The sequence below is a fragment of the Branchiostoma floridae genome, chromosome 9 (genome assembly GCF_000003815.2).
Source record: "Branchiostoma floridae strain S238N-H82 chromosome 9, Bfl_VNyyK, whole genome shotgun sequence".
NCBI lineage: Eukaryota > Metazoa > Chordata > Leptocardii > Amphioxiformes > Branchiostomatidae > Branchiostoma > Branchiostoma floridae.
Window position 1 is genome coordinate 16520593 of NC_049987.1, and position 27105 is coordinate 16547697.

The window sequence follows — 27105 nt, forward strand, 5'->3', positions numbered from 1 at the left end:
TTCTGTAGTAATATGTTCAAAATATATACTACTCTATGCCTTTTGTCATACCAAGTCATGTACATACTACATGTGCCATAAATAAACAGGGCTCCTTCCCAGACGTGTTGCCAAAATCAGAAATGGTCTAATACATAAAGGGGTACAAGATGGAAAGTTTTGCTATGATAAAATTCACAATTAGAAATGGTCTAATATATAAAAGGGTACAAGATGGAAAGTTTTGCTATGATAACATTCACAATGCTAAGGTAACACTTTGACATCAAGTTTTTATTTGTTACCTGGTTAGGGAGCATGGATAAGGTTAAAGTCTGACTGTACAGAAACATTATTGACTGACCCCTACCAGGAGGAAGGGCCTCGTTGCTGTCCTTCACGTTTGCATAGGAGGGGTTGGTGGACCCAAGGCCGGATTCCGCATCGATACCGCCGCGAGAAGACGATGGTGACGGCTTCAGGGGAACATCGTCATTGGAAACCTTGTTCCTCACGTGGGCAACTTCTGCAGGTGTGCATTGATCATACAAAGAGTTATTCTCATTGGTTTCAGAACTAAGTTACATTATCTTGATGTGGCATTATACGATGTAATATTCACCTTGCACCAATGATGATTTCAGCATATAACAATAAACTTTGAAGAGCATCAATGAATGCAAAATTTCTATTATCAGAATAACATGATATGTGTTTGACTGCATTTGATATTTTTATCCTTTAGTTAATTTAAAAGTAAAAAAGAATCTTCAACTTATGGTGGTCAATAGATGCAAACATTCCAAAATTATGTTCAAGTTCTTGAGTAACTGATAGTGCTGTGCTATTTGATGTATATTCTAAAATTGCAATGGCTTCAATATTTGTTGTCAATCAATAACAGTTGAAAAGAATGCAGTACAATGTATCTTATACTGTGCTACAAGTCTTATAAACTGGTCTTGCAAGTCCGAGTAGATTGTACCAGACGTCTAAATCTAAGAACATTGGAGACACTTATGCCTTCTGATATCAATAACATTATGATATAATCATTTGGCACGAATAGGACTATGACCACAGGAACAATGTATAACACAAGGAGTTAAAATCCCTGACTTACGTTGTTGCCTCTTCTTGCTGTAGAAGAAGAATGCTGCAGCGGCGAGGATGATCAGCAGCAAGAGGACAACCACAACAACCACTGGGACAACAGGGAAGGCAGAGGGGGGAGCAGCCTGGAGGGCGGACACATGAAAACACAGTTAATACCTGTAGCTTTTAAACTTCTTATTCAATAAGTGTACAGTCAAACCTGTAACAATGGAAGATAACCACCTCATCAATATGTAATGTGACTAGGGGTGGGTACCAGTACGGTGCATCAGTACAGAAGACCTGAAAATTAGTAGACCGAGGACCGATTAGAAAATGAACATATCATACCAGCAAGGGTTCACGTGTTTTGGGGCCTACCGGTCCCCAGGTAACAAAAGCAAAGTAGAGAACTATTATCATATAATATTGCAAATCAAATTAGCTTTGCCAAGGGGCACATTATTAGTACAAATTTTAAGTACATACCGGAGGACCCCCATCTGCACCATAATAGTCGCTTCCATCCACAACCATGTTTTTGCGGGCCGTGAGAGAGCTGCCGCCAATGTCAAGGGTCATGCCGTCTTTGACCTTGTCGTACAGGTCCATCAGGGTGGCGTTCACGCCTTCGTTGGTTCCCTTCACGTCAAAGTCGGTAATGACGCTTCCTGTAAAAAGATTGACATCAAACATTTATTCCTCTCAAAGCAATAACATCTAATCAGGTTCTAAAGGTAAGAGGTAGGGGGCCTTGATTGAGGCAAACACAACATGAGCCTATGTGGAATATACTTGACGTGAATAATTGGATCAATGCCATCAATGATGAGTACTATGTATGATCCCCATTGATTAAGAAGATGTGAGTGACTGAGCAAGAGTGTGAGTGTGTGTGAGTGTGAGTGAGTGAGTGAGTAGGTGAATGAGCAAGTGAGCGAGGGACTTATCATAAGGGAATGAGACAGTGAGCACATTGAGAGCTTACCATTGTTTTACTCTACAATATTGATTGTCAAAGTCTCAAATGTCTGTTGATAGCTCAGAAACAAAGTCCCAGAAAGAAAACGATAGGACCATGGCATACCTTCAGTGAAGGTAAAGTTGAGAACAAGGACATCAACTCGCTCCCCCACAATCTCCCTCCACAAAGTGGTCTCCAAAAAGTCTTCCTTGCCAGTTACAGCATCCTGAAATCAAAGACAAAAATCATCAATAAACTTCAACAGATGTTCAAACTTCCTAACAAACGCAAGAGTTGAAAATCACTGCTAATCAGTGTAGTAAACAACAGTTGTCAGAAATATTGAGTGACTGTTATTAAGTGTTAGTATAAAGTTGCAACTGGTCAAATTTAAATTTTCAGCAAGATTTAACCCTTTGATAACATTTTCAGCACCAAGGACAGGCATTATATTCAATCTTGATTTTGCCGATTTTTAAAAAAAAATTGTCCAATAACTTGACTTTTGATTGAAATCTAAAGGAAGACTGACTATTCAAATCTACATTGTGCCTTGATCAAATTACTAGTAGATACTAAATGTCCTACCGAATAACTGCCCTCAAATGTCAGGGTCACATGGGCAGTATTCTCGATGACAGGAGATGTGTGATTGGCCGGATAGACCGTGATGGGGCTGGCGTTGATCCAGAAGTCGTGGTCGCTGGGCGAACTGGTCACGTGGAACCTCAGGTGGTAGCGGTTGTACTTGTCCAATGACAAGTCGTTGAAGGTCGCACGTCCGGTGGCTGGGTCGAAGGTGGCAGTCTTGGTCCCGGCGAAAGTGGCGCTCTGGGCACCGCCATCTTGGGCAGCGATTGGGTCCAGTTCTACTGTACACTGCCATGTATGACCCTGAAAAGATATGAAAAGCACCATTTGTTAAATGTTGACATATTGTTTGAAACAAGAAATGTGATATGATAAAATGATATGGATATTAAGATATTTTACAAACATGCAGACAATTTTTTAAAAATTGTTTCTAACAATAAGGTAATACATATAATTCTGTAATATGATATGCTATAAAGTATTCTACAATTATTCAGACAAATTTAGAGAATGAGCTATGCAAAGCAGGTACCAAAATAACAGATAACAGTAACAGTAAAGTAAAGTAAAAAGCACAATGTTGTTATACAAATACTATCAGTTATGAATGGGGAGACAGAAATTTCAAGGCTTTTTTCCTTATCTAAAACTTTTCTATTTTTCTAAGAATGTGACGAATGCTTTTGTACCTTCCAAGCAATATTTTGGACGTCCTCATTGGTGGCGGCATCAGTGATGGCCACGGAGAGTGTGAAGGCTTCATCCACTTCCAGCATGGCGTCAGCACCGATCACCCGTCCTGACAGTCTGCGCTCCTCAACATCCACCGCTATGGACGATGTGTTGAACCTGGAGGCAGATGCTGTTGGAATGGGGAAACAGTCATTTAAAACCATTAGGAACGTCATACAAAATGTACTTTTGAGGCTACTGTCTTTTAACCTTTGTGAAGATTCTATATGCTGTCAACTGTAAGGTTTGATTCACTAACACTGCAGCTGGGAAATTCCTTTTACTCTTTTCAATAAGAGCATTGAATTCTTTAGTTAACGCAAAATGAAATGCTACATTTATTGATGATGTTCTGAACATCTAACTAATTGCAGTTTTTCATTGCATGGCAACATGAGCTACTTGAATGTTTTCTTTTAATGTACATTTGTACTAAAGTTACAGTACTATACTTACTATCATTAGTTTTGATACACCACATATATTGTATAATCAATTGCCTTGGCTAAATTCCTGTTGAATGTGTTTCTCGCAGTTTTAAGATGGTCCAAATCCATAATCTTCAACTTACATGTACTATCTTCCCTAATCTACACGATAGAGAAATGACTCAAATAAGAAAATAGGCGCTTTGAAAGTATTTGCCAAAAGTACTCCCATTTCATTGTTAATGTCATAAAGTCTGGAGGAAGCACAGATGAGCTCTGTCCAGGTATTCAAACAGGGAAATCAGAAAAAAATACCCCCCCCTCCTACTAAGTGTATCAGATGAAGGAAAAAAAAACACTTACCAGGCTTGACAATGACGAAGTCCAGGATATATCCCTCTCCGCTGTGTGTGATGGCAAGGTCGGTGAAGTTGGCCCAGCCATCCTTAAAAACGACGCTGTTTCCGATGGTCACAGCGCGGGAATCCGTACCCGTACCAGACCTGATGGTGGCCTGCACCTCCCACGGACTGGAGGATGCACCAAGGGTCTTCACTGGGTTACCCTGGAAGAACAGGTGAACATCCATTGTGAAGAGTTGTAAGGAAAAGATTTGAGTACAAATCGATACAGATGTTCAAATAGAAGACTGAACTACATACTGGGCACCTCTGTTTTGATGAACAGAACCTTTACAATACATTTGCACTGTTGCTGAGACTGAAATGCATCCAATGCCCAAGAATCTTGTTTTTTAATTACTCTTTTTCATTAACAACACCAGTTCTTTTTGTCAGAACACCTAACAAGAGGATTATATTTGCACTCTGATCTAAAGCATTTCCATGTTTACAGTCATTAATACTTTTACTCAACTACATTGTAACTGTGATTTTTATCTGAATTGGCTAGAAAAAACAGATTCTATTGGTTAATTTAGCATGTTCTTGAAACATACTCAGTTCAGTCTTACTTTGACTAGAGAGATCCTTGCATCAGACAAACAACGTTTATCATTCAACTGAAAGTTACTTTTCACACTCGTTTGGTTCAAATTTGAAACCTCAATCTCTGCATCTGTCTAACCCCGTAAGCAATAGAAATTGGTAGCCAAGCAATGGCTTCTACAGTTTGCTAAAAAGTTTGAACCACTTTCCCTGTACTTACCGAGGCATCGAACACCTGCAGAGCAGGCTGTGTGGGGAAGGCTGCTCCCTCCCCTCTGGGACCTGGCTGGGTGTGTACCGCGATCCTAGAGGGGATCTGGATAGCCGTCGCGGTGGGGCTCACCCCGCTCTCCACTTCCTCCGCCACTTCATCCCAGTCGGAGGAGTTGACCGCTGGCAGCGGCTCCACCACTGCAAGGCTTTGAACTTCAATGCCAATCTCATCACTGATGGTACCCAGCTGGAAATACACAATACAGGTAGAGTGCATGATCAGTAACTGGAAATAGAGATGTGGGGGGGGGGCAGGAAATAGAGGTCAGAGGTGGTAGAATTGGTACATTTATCAACCTCGGGTCAGCCAGCTGACAGGTCATTCCAGGTTGTGGGGTCAATGGAAGAGGCTATTGATTCAAAGGGAGGTATTTTTCTGGCTAGCTCTCGGTCAAACAAAAACATTCAGTGAAAGGAAATTTGCAAAATTTTGAAGGTTAAAGTGAAGATCCTTGCAGCATACTAACTCAGCTGTAGTTAACAACCTTCCACTATCTGAAACCTCTTGAAATTCAGTTGTATTTGTTATAGCAGAAAGGAAAAAGTTAAAAATTTACCTGAGTACTATCAACGATAAGCGAGGAGGCCTCTTGGAGTTCCTGTCGTGCATCCTCGGTTGTGTCTTCAGACGAAGAGCTGTCTTGTGCTGGTGGCTCAGTGATCTCGATCTCAACCGTCATGCTGCCCTCTTTGGGTACAAACACATGAAATGTTACCAGCAGTTAGAAATAAACTTAACTGTACGTACAGTCCTACATGGTATTAAACCCCGTGTACATGAAATGTACTGATGCCATGTGTTTTCATTGAGAGCATTTCACTGCTAGCCTGGGTACCATCCTCTGGCTGTATAGTGATCACTTGCTCAACCCTTTCACTAGCTAACCTGGGAACTAACTATGGTGGTTAGCAGGCAAAAGGATTGAGCCAGTGGTCACTATGGAGGATGGTACTCAGGCTACTTTCCTGCCTGTCAGAAGTCTTTTCTCAATGAAGATAATTAAAAGACAACTACATCCCTGGAAAAACAACATAGACTTAAGGGTGACGGTGGCAGGTTCCGTCTTCCCACCATCTACGATTCGCTGCTGACGTCATCTTCCAACTTCCGGAACGCCAGTGAAGTGAATCGTACATCTGAAGAAGGTCGACGAGTTTGACCAAAAATTTATGGTGAGTTCCTTTTTTTTGTGTTGGAACAAAGCTTAAACTTTATAACATTTACTATAGACTCAAGCAGGGTTGTAGCCAGTGCCTGTCCTTCCGTTCTTTGACGGAATTTTGCAGCTGGGGACGGAAAAAAGTTTTGCCCATTCCATCCTCAGTGATGGACAGAAATTGATATCTAAAAATATAATAAATTGGCTGCCTTGTGTAATTTTTCACCGAAACAGATGCTGATGAACAGCCTTATCTACCAGCAAAATGTACACCTCAAAATGCAGGAAATAGCATTCCAGAGGGTCTAGATTTCAAAATGCCCCTGAAACCCCCTAAGAATTTCGAACTTTCGGCGCTCAATAGGATTCGAAATTGAGTGGACGGAAAATGATTTCAGGCAGGCTACAACCCTGGCATAACGGTGCACATGTTCAAGCTCCATGGTCCTTACCAGCACGCTTCTTCCTCCTGCTGTCCTCGCGAACAACATTAACGACACGGATCTTGTTTGCCGGGATTCCCAGGAAGTTGGCCAGGTTCTGTCGCAGGTTGGTCTCAAAGAAGTCGTCCACGGTGATGGCGGGCATGCCGAATGACACCTTCAGCACGGGCATGGTGACAATGTCGATGGGTGTGGTCCCGCGGATGGTGATGTACAGCATCTTCTTGTCGTCATCAAAGTAGTTGGAGCCGCTGGCAGCATTCATGAGTGGGATGTACTGTCCTGGTGATGTTGGTGCCTAAAAGATGCACAACAGCAATCTCATTAACAAAGACAATGTCTAAGAAGCTTTTGCTATTATAAGATTGTCAATGATTTCCTACTACATAACATTTTCCAAATATAGTCCTACTATCGCAAGACCATTCCATGCCTACATCATCAGGTATATAAAGTCATACACATACATTGTATATCACTATCTTTGTCACCTCACCATGACAAAATTGCAATTATGAGGGACAGAAATTTTTCAGTTAACTGAGACAGATAATGTTTTATGTAATAAGTATTAACTTTGTGCTGCCAGTATTTTGTATTTCTGTAAAGTTTGATACATCAGATTAAGTCAAAATATTATCAAAAATGAAAATGATCGTTTTTGTACATATGACATAATCATTATAAGTGTTTCAATGGATACCCTTCCCATAAATTGAACTACATGTAGCTATGCAGGGAGGGTGGGGGTGGCAACACAAGGTTATGGTGGGGAAAATGTGAATAATTGAGACCATAACCAATATCATGAAAATAAATACACCAACATGAGAACACAATTCCTGATGATGCTATTCACTAATGAACAGAGAGGGGTGTTCTTTCCAGGTTCAAGATCACTTACATTCAAGATGAGCTGTCCGTCAGCATTGTTCTCTCCATTGGTGGGCATGACATAACTGCTGCCCTTGTAGACGTCCAGACGTTGTGGGTTGGAGTAGAAGATGGCCACACGGATGGCCTTGTCTTCGTCATCACGCAGCCTGAAGTGGAGACGCATCTTCTGCGGGTTCACACCTTTAAAACACAATCATTGCATTTTTCAACAACTATATCTGGTTAACATTATCATCGGATTTCTTATACTCATTGAATGTAATAAAAAATAAAGTCTGTTGTTACCATCTGTTGTGACGAAGAAGACTTTGCTAAGTTAAACCTTTGTATTCTTTGTAGCTTTGTTAGTAATGTTTAAAGTTATTGATAGATGTTACCGTCAGATACAATACAAAGCTATCCATTATGTATTATGTAGTTACATGATATTGATACTGTATTTTAGTATCCACATGTAATAGGAGCCCTTTTACCAAGTGACCGAATTCGAATTTCGAGGATACACTGTATATTTTCAGCATACTCTAACTTTGATTCCTCATTCAGCACCAAGGACAGGCATACTGGTTGTTTAGATTAATGCAGTGTCATCATTTAATAGATAAAGAGGTAAAGAACTAATCTTGCCCAGGTCATAGCAGACATGTTATGCACAGTTTACAGGTTCATTGTACCAGGAAATTCCCATATCTCTTTTTTACGAATGAACAGAGGACAAAGACTACAACCCTATTGTGTGCGTGTCAAGTGAGCAACAGCAGCCAGGGTTCGATCCAAGTGCAGGGTCCCTAACTACTGAATTATGCAATCTTCTTTACAAGTGAATGGTAGGCAAGAGTAACTCTTTCACCTGTTAAGTAGATGTCGTGGTGACGATCTGCGTAAACGACGGTGTAAAACGTGGAGATACGTTCCTGGCAGGTGTAGCCCACGCACCAGCCGTGGTCCTGAGGCCCGTTGTACAGACTGACGTACCCTCCCGAGATCACCGCCACAGGGGACAGCCTGCGACTCTCCGTGTCTGGGTCCAGGCTCTCCATAACCAACATCTGGTAGTCAACATCGTGACATTTGTAGGCCTGCCAGGAAGATTGGTAGCTACAGCTGTTGTCACGAAGAGCACCTAGAAAGGAACAAATTTGAACATAACATTAATAAAAAGACATTAAATCTGCATCTATGTTCAAGTGAAGTATACGTTGACTTGAGAAATTCTCATTTTACATTTTCTCATTTTACAAATTATCATTCTACACGCCTACACAATCTAACAATGTTACCTTCCTTGCAGATCTACATGTACCTTAAACTGTTACTCAATAAACTGCTGATTGACATGATGGTACATGTATTTCAGTCTACTTCTAGCTTTAAAAGCATTATGTAGGTTTGGGGTAGGCTAAATGTTCTGAGGCTTGAAATGATAAGTTACTGTCTTCTGTGCATTTAACCAACACAGCAATATCTATGGCTCAGCAGTGTCATTAGCCTGTTTTTGGCAATGCCTCCTGGGGAGAGCCTGCCTTGTGTATCTGACTGTACCTTTGTTTGGAGCCACATCTGCCACTGCCAGCTTGCCGCCATCAGAGTCAGCCAACGCGGCAGTGGGGATACGGTAGTCACCTATCCCGTAGCGTTTGTCCCCACTCCAGTTCTTGACTCCGTCAGGTTGCCACTCCCACTCCTGTTCTGGGACCACCGTCCCGGGTGATCCGAGGAGGGAGCCGTCAGCGTCTTTGATGAGCGCCACAAGCTTGCCGTCACAGGCCATGTCGACGCAGTCAGATGGGTTCACTTTTCTGAAGAAAAAAAAACAGGATTATAACATGATAAGCTCATTGTTAATTCTTGCCTGAAGTCTAATAAATATAAAATACAACACGGTGTATTCCGTATCACCCAAGGTACCAGTCCGACCGCGCGTCAGATCGCCCGACGGCCGAAGGCCGGAAGGTTATCCGACCCGCGGGAGGGCTGGGACCGAGGGTGATGCGGAATACACCGTGTTGTATTTTATTTATGTCATACCCACCTGAGGAAACCCATCTTTTGATTCAAAAGGCGCCAGAAGCTGAACAAATTTGGTGCCCTCGAACAAAAAGCGTTGCAACAGAAATGTTCCAACGTCCGAATTAGGTATTCGAATTGCCAACCGTGCCACACTCGGCCCACTCGAAACAGTTCGATTTACTTGAAGAAAGCCTGTGTTATACGCCTTTCAAAACTGTGCGATACAGAAGTTATGGCCCGGTCTGAAACACCCATATCGAACGTTTTCGCGTCACAGGTATGACATAATTGCAGTTATGAACTTCAAGGTAGATACACTTCATGAAAAACAAACTTACCAATTCTGCTACAGACAATCTCTGCTACAGACTTTTGTGACAACGTTTTTTCATACAATGTTCTTTACATACAGTACAATAGAGAGACGATTTAAAGCTATCCTACATGTATAAGACATACTCTATAGAATTACCTATTGACACAAGTTTGTAAATACTTACTAAATGAGAATAATTGTTATCCATAAATCAAGACAGTGTCTAAAGTCCTTACCCGGCACTCGGACGTGCGTAGAAGATTTTGTTGTTCTCCTGAGTTCCTGGGAAGGAGAGACCGCTAACATAGGTTGGGAAAGTGTTGTCCTCTTGACCCGGGTTGGTCATGATGGCAACGTCCTCTTTACCACAGGCAGTGCCATATCTGGCAAACTTCACATCTGCAATGTCACACAATTTGTCTATCATTAAGATCTTCAATAAAGAGAACCCCATCCTTTTGGAGGGCTCTATACTCATATTTGGGTACACCTGACCTTTGAAGTTACCGATGCACAGAAAAAAATTTTGGTGCACAACATGACTACAATTCACCTATGAAATAAAGTGAAAAGTATTTGATTTAAAAAATCTAAACAAGGAATGTGGACATGCACCCTGTATCATGAGCCCTGTATATATTTGACTGGTCTAGACTTGCATAGTATTACCTACATGTATTGATTTGTTTGCAGATGATAAACAATTAACCAGCCATTCAAACCAACCAACTGCCTTAAAACAAAAATTCCCTTTGAAACAAATAATATTATGGACAATCTGACAATGATTGAAAAGAAAACACTTACTGTTCATCCGGAAGCTGCCATACAGGGTTGGGTAGGACATCTCGCCTGAGAAAGGATGCGTGGTGGCGCCGTTGTCAGATTGCGAGATGAGACCTAAGGGTGTGCCAACCATTCCGCCACTTGGACTCCCAAAACCACGCCCCTGAAGTAAAGCAGGATGGAAAGGTCCAGATCAATGATAGGAATCAGAGACTCAGTTACCATTTCTGTTATTGTAACAGTAGAAACATTTACTGAAACAAAGAGTAACTGTACAAATGAATTTCCATAATACTGATGTCTCTTTTTCACCCATCACAAGTCTTCTGTTTTTTACACAGCAGTGCAATCTATGTGGCCCTTTTTCTGCTAACTGTCAATATTGATCATCATTGATACAATGCCTGAAGAGTAATTGTTGCAAGAATAAAGAAGGCTACATAGTATATTTTGTAATAGCCTATTCTGAATTTGAAATCGTGTACAAATTCAGGCTAATTTGCTTATAATAGGTACAGTGAAGCAAAGTGCATGCCCCCCCCCCCACATATATAATGTTATAGACACACTGTGTCATGTACAAATACTCATGTGTCACACACATACACAAAATTTATTGCATTATTATCTCACATCTTTGGGAAGTCTGATGTATGTTGGTACAGGTCGAGGGCTAAGTTGGGGTTGGTCTCTGTCGCAGTCAAATCCTTCGCTTCTGCCGATGAACAGGGAGTTCTCCATTTGGACGTAGTTGTTGACTGCGACGTGTGTCAACGCCGACGGGCCGATCACCATGTGGAATATTCCAAGCTGTAAACAACATTGCAATTATGTTATACATTAATTTAGCACTTCATATTACAGTCTTGAGGTCATAGGTAAAAAGTATCATTCTATACTTTCAAAAAAGGATTATGATAAAATCACTCATCTCATCCATTGCTTGAGTTAGTCAAACTATTTGACTGTTGGGACATCACAGAAGATCTGGCAAGAACCACTTTTCTCCACCCTTCTCTGTTTTCTATTTCGTATGTTTCACTTTTAAATTAATAGTGTCGACGCATGTATCCATTCTCTGATATCATTCTCCCTTTTTGCCTTGCCTACCCCTCTTTTCTCCTCTCCAGCCATTTCTTGCTTCAAGTTGATAACTTTAGCTAGACCCAATGACAAAAACAAGGCCTTACCACTTCTATTTTCTTTTTAGTTAATACTGTGGTTAGGAGGTCTTTATATAAACAACTGCTTTTGCTTGATTCTGCACTTAAGAGATGTCTCGGATAATGAAGTGATCCCTATGATCTTCCATAAGCATTTCATCCATGTGATGAAAATCACAGCATCCTTGAAAAATATTAGTCTTGAACCATGGAATAGAACTCCACTTACCCGGGAGTCAGCGATCGTATTGCCTTCCAGCTCCAAGTTGCACTGTGACTGGAAGTAGATGCCGAAGTCAAAGGCCTTCCAGACATAGAATCCCCGCACCTTGGCGCATGGTGGGAAGCATTCTTTCAAGGACCAGACACCAACAAGGACTCCGTGCACCTCATTGTCAGACCTACATTGTATGTGCAATTGTAAAAAATTCAGAATTGTTTGTTTTTATTCAAATCTTTAAAATATCTGTCAAAGACCTAATTCTATAGCAGCTGCTAACAATCGACACCCAACAAGACTGAGTTACATTGTACAAACTCATCTTGACTATCAACTTTAGCCTTAGATGGTAAATAACCATAATTTTTGCAGCCCTGAAATGTTTGAAAATTCAATTCAATTGAACAAGCAGAAGCTATCCAGCACTGTAGAAATATACATGTAATGGATTAAGGTGGAAATGTGAATTGACTTTCGGTGATTGGTGTCTATTACAAAAGCATTAGATTTGGTAATGTACAAATCCCTGTGACCAGAGGTTTTGTCCATTCTGCCCAAATGAGACAGTCACTGAAGACGAACGTCACTTTGTTATGGATTGTTCACGATATAATGATAAAGCGCGCACAAAGCTGTTCACATTACTTTCCGCTTGCTCTAAAAGATTTGCTACCTACTGTTCGATAGATAAATTCAACTACATTCTGGGAGGAGATAACCCTGGCTTACTCTGTACAAGTAGACAAATATATACACGAATGCTTATAACGTACAACCAATAGACTGGTGTAAATGACATGCTATGCCCAATATGTTGACTTATTTATACCTGACTGTGTAGATATCCATATATGTCTGTTTAGTTGTACTAAATCTAAATCTGCAAAAGTCGCTGTACTTTTGTTGTGTCAATAAAGATTTCTCTCTATAAAATTACTTATACCAGTACGTACCAGGCCTCTGCAGTGTTGCCGGTACAGGGCTCTCCATCAATGGTATACCCTGCCTTTTCAGCCCCAGCTACCCTGTTCCCTTGCAGCACAATGCCTCTGCCATTCTGCACCTCGATCGCGGCATCCCAGTCAACATTATTCTCCTCTGTACGTCCGTTGTAGCTGCCGGTCCAGATATTGAGAGCAACTAAGTTTTTACGGATTTTATTGCTGCTACCCCACACATTTATTGCTGCAAAGAGAACAAAATGAGTCAAGTTATGCCATATCTTAACTATCATATTTTTATGCTAGTCCAAGTACCAGATTGAATGCTTGACATCTAACTCTAGAATTGCATGGGTTGTTAAAACATTTGGCTTTCCCTAGAACTATATTGTGGGGTGGAACTCGTTGCCACCAAGTACAGTAGGGGCATTCTCATTAGATTTTTACCTTCAAACAATGCTTGTAACTAGATGAATAAAGTTTAGGTGACAGGGCATTCATCAAATTATAAATGAATGCCTGCAAAGCTAGACTAAAGAGCAAAGTTAACATACCAGCAATGATACAGATACATGACTGTACATTGTATAATACCATCAGATGTAGTCAGATAATTGATTCTCTCTGCTGCCTAATCGCCATATAAGTTATTAGAGAATTGGATGCAAAATGGCTGCTTTAGTATGCTAATTAAAAGTACACATTACTGACTAGTAAGTGAACAAAGGAATTGTACACACCTTGCCCAACAGTGTGGTGAACGACGTTGTCATCCACCTCAATGCCAGTTGCTCCAAAGACGCCAACAGCAACAGAGAAGCAATTATGGAAGGCGTTCTTCCTGACATAGGATGGGCGGATGGAGTCCACAGTACCCGTGTCCATGTATGCGATGGAGTAACGTGCATCAAAGAAGTCCGTCCAACCCTCCTGGCCAGTACGGTAGAATTCTGTATTGGTGACCCTGGCATAACCTAAAAGGAAAAAGGTAATCATGATGATGATCTTGATTCAATTCAATACATAAGGCAGTAACATTCAATTTGATATCTTTCAGCATTTGGTTAACATTATGATCATCATACATATCAAATATACTTGCTACCTACAAAAAAAATATGGTAGAAAGGTTGGTATGATTATTTGTAACTAAGGATTTAGGACAAGGAGAGACCATAAGAAAAACTTGAATTGATTGAAAATGCATCAGATTCTATACATTAAGTACCTCATAGCTGAAATCATGCTACAAATGTCCCCCAACGATATGGAGGTTAAGGGACTACATGTAGGTAGGTAGGTAGGAATATAATTTGTAGTTCAAACAATGCAAATAAATATTGCATTGAATAAAGTTACACTTGCCTATGTACTCTTTTGTTTCATCTGCAAACTTGCTGACCATCATTCTTGCACCAAACGACTCCTTGAAGAGGTTTGGGTAGTCGTCCCCAATGATCTTGACGTTCCTGGTCAGCAGGCCAACCTCTGCTGCCATGGTGTAGGTTGTACCATCATCCAAGGTGTAGGTTCCACCTGGTAATTATAAAGAGTACAGCGTTTTACAATTACTTCCTTCTCTAATTTGTTAATGACAGATGTAAACTTGGTAGTCATTAAGCTTGTCAGAAAGCCAACATCTTTTACTTGAAGTAACAGTGATATTCCTAAAGAATACAACACAGTGTCTTCCGTATCGCCCGAGGTATCAGCCCGACTGTGAGTAGGATCGCCCAACCTGCGGGAGGGATGGCAATGAGGGTGATGCGGAATATACAGTTTGTATTTTATCTATATCATACCCATCAATGTCTGAATGGAGTATTCGCATTTTCGACCGCACCGCACTTCGTGTGTGCAGTCAGTAGGTTGAAAAAAATTCGAGGGAAGCTTGCGTGATAAAACTTTAAAGCTTGTGTGGTACGGCTTTTTATCACCCATATTAGCGGCTCAGGTGTGACATAAATGACAATTACTACTGCATGGTTGTACCTGCATGTTTTGCAATTATCTTTCCAAAGTACATTTCATATAGTATATTGGGTAGATGTAGTAAATGTATTATTCACCTAAATGATAGTATGCCACTGAAGCATTCAGAGTCAAGGTCTTGTCCGAGATGCCTGTGATCCTGAAGATTTCGGTCTCCCAGGGGTCATAGGAGGTCGTGGTGACCATGATCTCATCTCCGACAACCCAGTCCACGGGGTCCGCTACCACCAGCTGGTTGGCCCCGACTGCAGCATCTTGCGCCAGTTTCGTGAAAGGGTAGTTCCTGTTCTTCCCGTGTAGGTCGCAGCCACCAAAGCAAGCTGGAAGTAAGAGGAAGTCATCAAAATAGTTGTACAATCAGTGAGAATAAAAACAATAATTGGAAACACTTGAAAAGAAAAATAGAAATGCATTGCATCAAATTCATAATGCTGAGACTGCTTACAATAATAACTGTATGGTTTAAAAAGACGTTTTTCTTTTCTTACCCATTTCTTAGGTTTTAGAGAAGACTACATGTATAAGGAGCTTTTCAAACACTGCCAAGCTAGCACAGGACACAAGATTGCCATACTTTATTACTAAGGGCTAAAGAACAGACTCAAGATTACTGTAGGCTTTCTGACTAATTTATGCTCTGACACCCTTACATGTACATTGTATGTTATGGTTAGGGGTAGAGGTCTGGTTAAGGGTGACTGTCCAAACTTACTTGTAACAGTTCATCATTGATGACTGCACGCACTACTCCACGCACTACTTTTGAGGATACAGTTTGTGGTATTTTTCAGTCAATACCTACTAGAACATGCATGGTACATTAGCATACGCGGTGGTCAGGGTGTAACATGATACAGTAAGTGGCTTACCCAGAACCTTGGACCCTGCATTGACACTGGGGAAAGGCATGTCAGGTGTCAGGTGATTCCCTTGTAGGATGATCTTAGCCTGCCCCTGGTACGGGTTGTCTTCCCAGCCAATGATCAACCGCCCTCCCTGAAAAACAGTAATCCAAATAATTCAAATCTACTTATTATCACAGTGACTACAAAATATGGAATGGAAATTGCTTGACTGACTATTCTGTAAATTTAATATAGAACAATTTCAAACAGAAAATGGACGTAGAATACCATGATTGACTTTTGTAATATTAGGTCAATTCTACTGACCTGCACAATTATGTAAGTAGCAGTAAGAGTGAAGTCTTTGTCCGGGCCGTCGTCAAATTCCAGAACTCCGTAGATGTAGAGCTTGTGCATGATGGGTAGTGCGGTGTCCACGACCATCCACTGACCTTTAGAATAAAAACATAATACATTATGAATAAAACAAAACAGTTATCCATTGATTCTTCATACATGCGTGGCATACATCAATATTCATTTATAACAGTCCTTCATTCACAGTTTTTGTCCTGTTGGCGCTAGTTCACCTTTATCCGCAGGGTAACCTATATCCGTTGTTTGCAAAAGCACGGTATTTAGGGATATCGTTGGATAAGTCGGTGATTTCAAACTGAAATGATTTGACATGACTGCAATTTGAAACTACCGTCCGTCGACCTAATACTAGTTTTTTTCTAGTTTTTTTCAAAACAACGGATATAGCGGTTACCTTGCCGATGAAGGTGAACTATATAGGGTTACTTACATTTTGTATAATATGTGAGTAAGCCTTTAAACAAGAACTTGAAATAAACATAATCATTACTGATATAAACTGTAATGATGCAAGGAAAACTTTACATCCTGAAAGGCTATTACCTAGTCATTATGGAGATCTTGAATTTTTATTACAAGTTCCAGGAAAGAAGATTTTTTATCAAATATACACTGAGTAAGAAAATCTGACCTTGACCCAGTGAGAACAAACTGCTCACCTCCTGGAATTTTCACATCATCGCCATCCTGAGGAAGTCCGTAGGCTCCGTTACCATAGTTACCGCCCCACCCCTCTTCGGTTCCTTGCCACGACTCTGGATTGGACCAGAGGTCGAAGTCCTCGGGCCTCTCGCGGGCGGGCGGGAGAGTATTGGGGTCAGGTGGGGGGATACACTGTGCGTAGTAACAGCGGAACACGCGCAACTGCACAGGCCTGGTGACAGCGTTGTCCTCGGAATCCTTTCCAGAAACTGTAAGCAGCATATATCGTATTAATAATGATTTTTAAAGACAATGTTAAGAACTATGTGACTGTACACAAAACATCAACTCTCATAATCTGTTGGGTACCTTTGAAAGACTGGCACTTTGAGAGATAGTGATATCAATGCCTTAATGACAAGAAGGTTTTTAACACCTGGATAATTTGAAGTGAGCATACCTCATGGATTACTGATGCCAAATTACGTGTAGTTACAGATTTCTAATACTTTGATTTATTGCTTTTTTATATGACACTCTTGAGGAACTATTGAGAGTTGATATTTCATTAAAGATACAATCATCTTTAATGTCCTAAAAGTTACTATCCATATAAAAAAAAGTGACTAGGACATTTGATTACCAAATTACAATTGCAATCATATACAACTTCAAATGAGTAATATAGATCTAAATAAAATTCTATCTATTAAGATAACAGTAATGGAAAATCCAACCTCAATTCACCTTTTAGCAATACATGATTTGACGTTACATTTTGACATAAATCAATGAAAGGTTTTCCAATCAAAAATCTTTCTCTTTAAAATCTAACATTATACACAAATCAAAGAGACTCACGGATGTAGGTGAATTTCCTGGTGTTGGTGTCGAAGTACCAGTCTCCGTTGCCGTTATCGTCATACGACACCGGTCGGCTGGACCCATTCTTCATGACACCCGGGACCACCTGGAAGCGGTCTGGCTTCTGGGTGAAGTTGTGACTGATACCAATCCACTGGTCGTTCTAAAACAAAGGAACAAATGAATGAATGAATGACCTTTATTGTACATTTGTGCTCAAACAAGCTAAGTACAGGTCGTAGCGCTAGTGATAAGGTACAATTTTGACAAAAAAGGTATCTTATCATCTCTGCATATGCTAATACATTCAAGTATGTACAAGTTCAACTTCTTCTCGCTTCTTAAAACAGTTATAAACATAAGGACAAATGGAATCAATAATATATGGCTTATCTAATTGCAAGAGAAATATAAATTTTTCCGTGGTATTCAAGTATCGGAAATTTGGGAACATAAGTTGTATATTTTCAAAAAGGACGTTTCTTTCGTTGTTGTATAAAGTACATTCAACAATAAAGTGGCACTCATCCTCTATCTTATTCAAGTTACAGTATTGGCAGATTCTTTCTTCCAGAGGAATGTGGTTATGTCGGCCTTTTTCAATGTGGAGTCTATGTGAACTAATGCGGAGCTTTGTGATGGCTGTTCTGTGCCGAATGTTTGCAATCTTTAAGTATTTCTCGTCGTTGTAAGTAGTTTTAAGTAATCTGTATGTTCGTAATTTGTTGTTGCTGCGCATTGCTGTTACGAAAGATTGGAGGTACATATCTTTTAAACGTTGGTCGATGGATGGAATTATTTGTGATGGATTTAGGACAGAAGAGGCATGAAGGATTTTCATTCTTAACATATACTGGCGTCTTTACACAATGACTTATTTCTATGGCTGAATTTGAACTAGGCGCACATATAATGTTTTGTCATCGAATATGAATGTTTCAATATTCTTTCATTTGCCAAAGATAAACTCAAAGGACTATATTTTGTGAGTTTGTTCTAAAATTGACAATACTCCTTTGTTAGCAATGAGCACATAGCATTTCACATGTCCTTATTACAGAAAACACTTTGTAGTATACATGTACATAAAACTTGTGGTCTCCAAAGACAATACCAACATTGGAATTGGCTCAATTAGCATTAAGAACTTGGCCTAGATGATTTCTGATTTTTTTTACAATAAAAAAAAAATTGCTTACTAATAGCCATAACAGGTGCAACTTACCATTATTGATAATAGTTCATTACACTAGTTACGGCAAAAAGCAGTTACTCAATGACAAGCAACTGGATGCGATTTTGGAAACGGTCAGACCTTTCAGACAACCATCCGGTGTCTTTTGTCAGTGACACTGACAAGGAGTAACTGCTTTTGGCATATCTTATTACCTGAGTCCTGGGTGTCTAACCTTCATCAACAAATTATACTTAGTTATTTCTATTTGAGCTGAATAGCTTTCTGTCTATCAGTGATTGTGTACTTACTGCAAATTCAGAGAAAGCTCCAGTGTATGAGATGTTGGTGATGTGACCTGCTTCCTCAAACTCCATTTTGTGGTTTGTTCCCATCTGTGGATGAAGAAGACATAAAAAGTCCTCATCATAAATTCTTGTAGAATACCATTTACAACATACATGTAAAAGTCATTGGCACTGTACTCTAATGATGCTTCATTATTATATAATGATACCATTTTAGGAGACACCACCAATAAGTAGAATGAGAGACAACACTGATTTAGTTTGTTCCTTTTTTGTCCCCTGTAAAAATAAGTGTATTTAGTCTTGTTCACAACCAGGATGTACTTACAAAATGTACTTGTTTACGTCTCGGGGTCTATCAGACACCTTCCTCAGCGCAGACAGAAACGTAAGCAAGTACATGTTTACTAAGTACATCCTTGTTGTGTACAAGTACCTGGTTGTGTACAAGAATTCTCCTATATTCTACCAACCTAATGAAAGTACTTTTGGAATGTGTATTACAGTACCTGAAGAAGTGCCATCCAGCCTGGTTTGTGCGTCATTCTCTTGTCGATGAAGAAACTCAGAACTTTCCCCCAGGAGCTGGTGAAGGAAACGTCTTTGGCCTCCAAGTTGGACGGCAGGGCATCCTTCCAGGCAAAACGCACGAAGTCCACCCCAGGGGGACAGAAGCTAGCAGGGTGGCTGTTGCCCCTGGTGCTGAACTCTGGACTAGCGACGCACTCCGGTGGCAAAGCATCGTTGGTGGGAACGATCTAGAACAAGAAAAATGCATTCTTTATTTACAGGACACTCAGTAAGTTCAACTGCTTCAGTAGATCAAAAAATTCACTGAAAAATGCTTAAAAAAACCTTGAACACATTATTTTTTCGGTGATCATTTTCTATCATTTTGAAATTAAAGAAACATAGACTAGTAGTTGAAATTTGACGGGGAAATTTGCCTGCTTTAGAGTCAACAAAAAGTTGCACGAATTGTTTTCCAATGCAAGCTCAGTCCTTTATCCAAGCATCCAAATTTTGGCAATTTTTTTTTTTCGTTTCAACTTGAGTTGTGGTCTGGTAGAAACTAGCAATTTTGTAGATGTTAGTTCATTAAATTTTACACAATCCTTCACACAAGATAGTACCATTCCACTTTCCTCAGTGAAAGTAAGCATGCTTGGAGTACTATAATCGTAATATTGATCATAATATTGTTACCTTTGCATCTCTAGTCCCAGTAAGACTGCCGTCTGTGTCATAGTACACGGCATGATGAACCCAACGGAATGCTCCCTTATTTGGAGTGTTTCCCCACTTGATGTTGTCAAACCTGTAGGTGAAGCCGCCACACCACTCTCCGCAAGTACCTGTGGTTACAACACAGTTTAGTCATTGACTTCTAGCATTACCCAAAAATACTTCGTCTTTTTTATAGTATTACATGTACTAGTTTTGTTCACATTTTTAGAGTCAGAATAGATCACAACCTGACATACCCTAGACTAAGCAAATGCTACCTTCAAGTTAGAAGTGTCTACAATATAATGCAGGTCACTGAATTTTAAAAAATGGGTGTTCATGCCAAAGAAGTATTAATATCACTAGCATATCTAATGATACATGCATAGTAAGTATATCTCTTTTGCAAAACCAGAGGTGTAGGTCATGAGTTCGATCCCCAGCCAGGTCATACCAGAGACTTTAAAATCGTACATACTGCTTTCTCTACTCAGCACTTAGCACAGAGAAAAAGCAATTATAATGTTACAGAAGTTGAACACATATCGCTACCGGTAGAGTAGCCCCCTGCTGCTGTTGTGATTACATGAAGTTGTATGGCCAAAGGCCTATTAAAGAGGAGACAGATGCCATCCTATGCACCATCAGATGTGGGAAGAACTTAAATGACAAGCAACTAACTAGATTTTGGCAACAAATGTTCTTTATATACCATCTATGGTTGTCACTGCAATAGCCACACATGAAGGCTGATCAAAGTTGACAAAGTTGAGGCCACTGATGGTCAAACGATGTCCATACGGCACGATAATGCCCTTCTTGGTGCAGTCGGTGTTCCCGGTGGAAGCGAGCTCGGGCACGTGTCCAACGATCCATGAGTCCTTCCACATGGCATCCCCCCACCGTACGTTCAGGAGGAATTTGCCTTCAAAGCCAGCCTAGAGGGATGGTATTAGTAAGTATTGTATGTCCAAATGTCCATGTCAACAGTGATGGCAACCTTTAATATATTCATGGATGATTATGACTAAGTTGTTTTTTTAACGAGTTGGCTCAGTGCAAGCTCATTGACAACTTCTGGGCACGAAACTACGCTCAATGCAGCAGCATGATGGCTCTCCTCCCTAAGTCAGAAACATTGAGCTTTGCTTTGGCAAGTTCAACTGACTCAATAAGCAAAGCAGGGGTTCAAAGGCTGCACAGGAAATTGCAATTGTCATTCTTAAGATTTACTGTAAATGCATTTGATTTTGCAATGCCTTTGTTTACGATATAGCACTATATAGTCATATACCGTACAAAAAGTCATGCTATGATGGAATAATAATAATTATAAGTTTGTAGAGAAGAGATCATTACAAAAACCCCCAAACATGAAACTGCTCCAAAAATGTTGAGAATTGAGGTACCTTGTCATTGTTGAACATGATGGAGTCAACAAATCGGAGGGCACCACAGTGGACCCATTCTGCTCCCTTCTCGTTGTTCCAGGCAGTCAGACCGCGGAATTCCGCTGGCTGTGGGTCTCCTGCAGGTGTTCCGTCCGTGGTAGGGAAGTAGTCCTCAAAGATCCATATGCCGAACCAGCCCTGGGAGTGGACGGTGTTGTTGCTGAACTCGCCAAGAGGGACGTAGCCGGGCCAGATGTTGGGGTCAAAGGACGGGCCGTCAGGGTGTTCGTGCATGCGGTACCAGAAACCAAAATGCGTTCCGCCTACTGCGACATTGTGACGGTGAGTATTGTTTGGATTGGTCACCCAGTAGGCAGCAGGGGTGATGTCATCATTCAGCAAGCTTGTACTATGGAAACAAAACAAGTCGTCCTTGGTTAATAATCAAGACGATACATGTAATAATACAACAGTTGCTGCAGCATTAACTAAAAACATAAAGGAGTCTGAGATGTTTTAAGCCAGACAGAATTAATGCAAGCTTAATGTACAGCTCAAGTAAAGATTGCCCCTTGCTCAAAGATATCTAAAAGTATTGAAGAATGATCCAAGTTGTAAAATGGTTTAAAACTTAATCTTCAATTCCTTTGTTTACCACTTCATAATGTTGTTCTAGCTAGTACATGATATGTATGTGAAGCTCTCTCTATAGACCTTCATACAATTAGGGATTTCCTTTTAGTTTTATATAAGGATTTGGTGGATCATTTTGGTAAAATAACAGAGAATTCTATATACTAGTATACTTATCTATATATTGTAACCAACGCAATGTTTTCAGGACAGAATAGGAAACAAAACATCAATTTCCTATTCCTATAATTCATTACAGTGACTTTACCTTGATATGACGAAGACTCCAAGGTTGTACTGAAAGATGTTTCCTGTCTCAACACCATCCTCCAAAAACATGGCACCTCCCATGATGTTGTAGAACACGTTGTGTTCGATCAGCATATTGTGGGTGTTGTGGATGTTTATGGCACGGTTGAAGCTCTTGTGGATGGAGCATCCTCGGACGTAGTTGCCTCTCATGTCACCATTGATGTGCCAGTGAATGGCATACCTGCACAATAGATGAGTAACGATTAGAAATTTTAGGTTCAGGTATAGGTACATGGGTTAGGGTACAGGTCCAGAACTTAATTGTCTGTAAGAAATAAATGTAGCCAACAGTCCATTTTAGGGAGAAATTGTCATCTTAGTATGAGGATTTAGATATTGGAACCTTAAAACAATTGGTGTTCAATTATAGTGATTTCATAAAGTTTGTTTAGGTACTGGTATAGGAAGGTACACAGCCCTAGTTAATGATGACAATGAAAAACTATTTGGCATTTCAATGCCACACTAAGAGTAAGAGGGAGGAGCACACTGCAGCTGGAATGGTTGCCAATGTCAATCAATTTTGGTGAGATGTGAATGCCCCTGGAGACTGCATAAAGGGGGTTGCTCAGGTTTGGTAAGACTAGTGGTTTCTTAGCAGATAATCTTTACTACAGAAAGCAAAATGGGATTGGACTGTTTCAATATGGCTAATGTACCAGGTGGTTGGACCAAGTTTGAATCTATTGGACTGAGTATATCGTATGAATAACAGTAATTGTAATGCTTGTTCATCTTTATCCAGGGGTAAACTATATCCATTGTTTGTAAAAAAAAAAACAGGCTAGGGATATTAAGTCAATAGATGCATATGGTTGTTTTAAACCACAGGTTTGAAACCAGAACCCAATGACTTGACATCATCATTGTGCATCCGTAATTCACCGAATATCGGATGAGGTACATTACATGTAGCTTTTCGAGTATAACCTGTCATTCATGGCTGACATGAGGGCAGACCCTAAATACCTGTTTAAAGAACACAGGATATAGGTTATAGTTGAACTTGTCTAGCATTACTGTAACAGTATTCCTACCTTCCAAGCCTGAAGGCCTGTCCAGAGTTGGTGAACTCCACATAGGACAGATGTCCCTCCACCAGGTCCTCGTCCGTACGGGGAGCGTGGAACATGACCTGTGCTCCAAACTGGTCCGACCCGATGTCATCTCCAAATCGACCCTGGAAGCAGGTCTGTGTCGTGAACTCACCTAAAATATGAAAAATTAAAAAGGGACTTTTAGAAACAGCAATTATCATTGAATTTCAATCATTTAGCATTATTAGTCAAGAAATATTTGTCATCGTTTTGTGCTCATTAATTTTATTGCGACCTTTCCACTGTAACCTCTGTCAGTACTGACAGAGTTGGTCTATTATAAAAACAAAGGCAGTTAGTGTTGTTTATATGACTGGGATGGGATTTTTAAACATCAATGTACGTTGGATACTCCAGCAAACAGAATCCTTTGTAGTGAAATGGACCATTGTCCTGAGTATCGCCAATTCACAAGTTGTCAAAGATTATTAGGTCCGAGATCCTCTGCACCTGGACCATACCTGGGCCTGAATTTTCTGTACCCACCCTAGTCTAGGTGGGAACTGTTTACAGCTTGTGCATAAGCCATTCATACAGTAAACCAGTTCACACAACATGTAGGCTCACCTGTGTCGAACCCTGCTTCACAAGCCTCAATCTCCGTGTTCCAGTCTTCGTTATTGGACCCCCTGACGACGACGTTGTGGGTCAGAAGGCCAATCTCCGCCCCGTAGCTGACGGTAATGCTCTCATCCTCAGCGGTGAATGTGGACGTGGCCGACAAGTGTTCGAATTCCAGAGGCTCCGTCAGAGTCAGGGTTCTGCCATCACTGTAAACCTCCATGATCTCACGTTTCTGTAGGAATAAAAGGGGCATTTTTTTTACAATTAGGAAGCAGTACATTACTATCATGATACCAAATTGGTTATGATACAGTTGCAGCACTTGAGTTGAAGAGCTTAAGATTTGTTCTCTGCTATGTCTTTGGCCCTTGTTCTCTAAGTAGATGGTCTAAGCAGCAATCCGCTTTTGTCTTGTAAGTAAAAAAACTATGTACTAAATGACAACAGTACCTAACTAAGTCTTGATTCAGACAATTACAAAAAGGTATGCTACATGTAGTTTAGGTGTGAAGAACAATCTTTGTGGAGGGGTGTTGCATAAGTATGTCTACTATTATGTAGACCATTGTGATGCATCTTTAGGCAAGTTTAGGCATATGTCATGTCACGTAATTCAGGGATATAAAAATATCCCGATTGTTGTTGCGAGAGATCTGTTTGACTGGCTGACCTCATTTTGCCCCTGGCTGTGTCGATCGCCAGTTGTAGCAATGACAATGCTGTCTCCAGCATTCCAGTTGACCGAGTCCTTCAATTTCAAGGTGGTAGCACCTGCTACAGCTGTTTCAGACAGCCGTGTCCAGGTGATCGGGGTGGGGCGACCTGTGCAAAGGACATTTAATGAGTTGTTGCAGCAGCTCCTGTCATGGTCAACCTTTTTTTTTACTTAGATTTTACAAATGGGTAGCACTGTTAAGTTAAAAAAAGCAAATAAAAACTGTCAACCAAAACTTCTTTGCTGTTTGCTGTCTGTATAAAGACTTTGTGATATATTTTTAAATTAGATATTCCACATCATCAGGAATATATGACTATAATTTCTGCTGCGAAACTCCACAAAATAAAGTTGAAACAAAGTCCCAGTGTCATAAAATATATTTTCTGAATCCTGAATTCTGAATCTATCAAAAGTTTCTAACAGTTCTGTCCCATAGTCAGGACCTTCTCAATACTTCTCAAAATGCTGTAACCAAGGTCTTCTAACGGTTGTAACTATAATTATAGCTTCAGTTTGCTCCTTTGATTGTGTCTAAGAAGAATATGGCTTTCCTGAGTTTGATTGCTGAAAATTCATAGTCAACTGGCCAAGGTGATTTTTATAGTCTAGTATGCAACCTTACAGGCCAACACTTAATTAACCACAGATGACCTGCGCATGACTTACTCTGAACCATGGTATAATGATATGACAGGTATGACAGGGCTTCAAGATCAAAATGAAGCACAGCAGCATGCAGTATATTTGCCTACCATGAAGTTCAAGTCTGCCTTCCCGCACAGCCAGTGTCTTGGCCCCATACAGTGGCAGTTCTTTAGACCTGACGTGGCCATACATGGTGATGATACCCTTATGTTGGAATGGCTCCTCCTCTGTACCAATCTATAAAAAACGGAGAAGTGGTTAGATGTTTCTTTTTTTTTGCAGGGACTTAATTTGATGGTAAGAGGGGAAAAAAGAGCTTTTCACTGTGTTTTGATTTCAATGTTATTTCAATATCATTATTATTATAATACTATACATAAATTATGGTACAGACAAGACCTGTCCTTGGTGCTGAACACTATCCGCAAACTACGATACAGACAGATCTGTCCTTGGTGCTGAACACTTTCCACAAAAATTTGTTTTAAATTTGGTTCAAATTAGTGCAATACTGTAAGGAAGAAAACAGTGCAGGGATTTAATTGCTTGGTAGGAAGAAAATGTAGTGTTCAAGGTGGTTTTATGTTCTCTGTGTTGAGTTCAATACAAAACGACATTACATAAAACCACTGCAAACATATTCTCCTTGGGAGGCAGTTGTTTTCAGCGGTAAGTCTCACCTGTAGAAGTCCACCTCCGGTGATGAGGATGTTCTCTGCCTTCAGCTCAACATCCTTTTCATCAAAGATCAGCTCTCCTCCTGTAATGCATACAGTCCATAGTTCAAGACTTTGTTCAAGAATTTTTATCAAGTGATAATCAGGTTTCAACCTGTTCTTGTAGACTACTGAATGTTCACTGCCCTGTGACATAGTATATTCAGAGTATTCTTCTGGCCTGGTGGAATAGTGTTGGTTCAAGTTATCCTACTAATTGTACAGAAGAAACTGCAGAATTGACAGACCTGCTCTTGGTGCTGAACACTATCTATAAACTAAGGTACGGACACACCTGTCCTTAGTGCAGACTATTACTCATATACTAAGGTACAGACAGACCTGTCCTTGGTACTGGACACCATCACTGAACTATAGTACAGATCTAAATTGTGGTGTTGAACACTATCCATACATTATCATAGTACAAACAGACCTTATCCTTTGTGCTAAATACTGTCCATAAACTATGCTGCATATTTGTTCTTGGTGCTGAACTGTAGACAAAAACTGTGGCACAGTCAAACCTGTCCCTGGTGCTAAATACCATCCATAAATGAAAATATAGTTGCAAACCTGTTCTTGGTGCTGAACACCATCTACGAATATTTGTGTATGATCATGCATAAAAATCTGTGAAATATCATACTT

General features: G+C 40.3%; 1 protein-coding gene across 3 annotated transcripts in view; it reads right to left on the reverse strand.

Moving 5' to 3' along the window:
- Positions 1–27105, reverse strand: part of LOC118423277 (fibrocystin-L-like) — an 85038-nt gene that overhangs the window by 1760 nt on the left and 56173 nt on the right. For 2 of the 3 annotated variants that reach the window (XM_035831364.1, XM_035831366.1), the window contains 36 exons: positions 26419–26498; positions 25846–25975; positions 25046–25197; positions 24379–24607; positions 23752–23923; positions 22671–22895; positions 21788–22178; positions 21091–21316; positions 20358–20506; positions 19661–19909; positions 19155–19238; positions 17667–17832; positions 16823–17074; positions 16113–16237; positions 15810–15936; positions 15018–15260; positions 14314–14484; positions 13689–13922; positions 12961–13192; positions 12017–12188; positions 11258–11434; positions 10646–10787; positions 10075–10237; positions 9055–9311; positions 8363–8635; positions 7520–7692; positions 6625–6913; positions 5570–5700; positions 4960–5199; positions 4156–4357; positions 3322–3494; positions 2627–2932; positions 2162–2264; positions 1564–1745; positions 1103–1217; positions 344–505 (listed from right to left, as the gene is read on the reverse strand). In XM_035831364.1, the coding sequence (XP_035687257.1) occupies positions 344–505; positions 1103–1217; positions 1564–1745; positions 2162–2264; positions 2627–2932; positions 3322–3494; positions 4156–4357; positions 4960–5199; positions 5570–5700; positions 6625–6913; positions 7520–7692; positions 8363–8635; positions 9055–9311; positions 10075–10237; positions 10646–10787; positions 11258–11434; positions 12017–12188; positions 12961–13192; positions 13689–13922; positions 14314–14484; positions 15018–15260; positions 15810–15936; positions 16113–16237; positions 16823–17074; positions 17667–17832; positions 19155–19238; positions 19661–19909; positions 20358–20506; positions 21091–21316; positions 21788–22178; positions 22671–22895; positions 23752–23923; positions 24379–24607; positions 25046–25197; positions 25846–25975; positions 26419–26498 (6897 nt within the window). The remainder of the gene's footprint in view (positions 1–343; positions 506–1102; positions 1218–1563; positions 1746–2161; positions 2265–2626; positions 2933–3321; positions 3495–4155; positions 4358–4959; positions 5200–5569; positions 5701–6624; positions 6914–7519; positions 7693–8362; positions 8636–9054; positions 9312–10074; positions 10238–10645; positions 10788–11257; positions 11435–12016; positions 12189–12960; positions 13193–13688; positions 13923–14313; positions 14485–15017; positions 15261–15809; positions 15937–16112; positions 16238–16822; positions 17075–17666; positions 17833–19154; positions 19239–19660; positions 19910–20357; positions 20507–21090; positions 21317–21787; positions 22179–22670; positions 22896–23751; positions 23924–24378; positions 24608–25045; positions 25198–25845; positions 25976–26418; positions 26499–27105) is intronic. The other variant, XM_035831365.1, reaches the window with a different exon arrangement.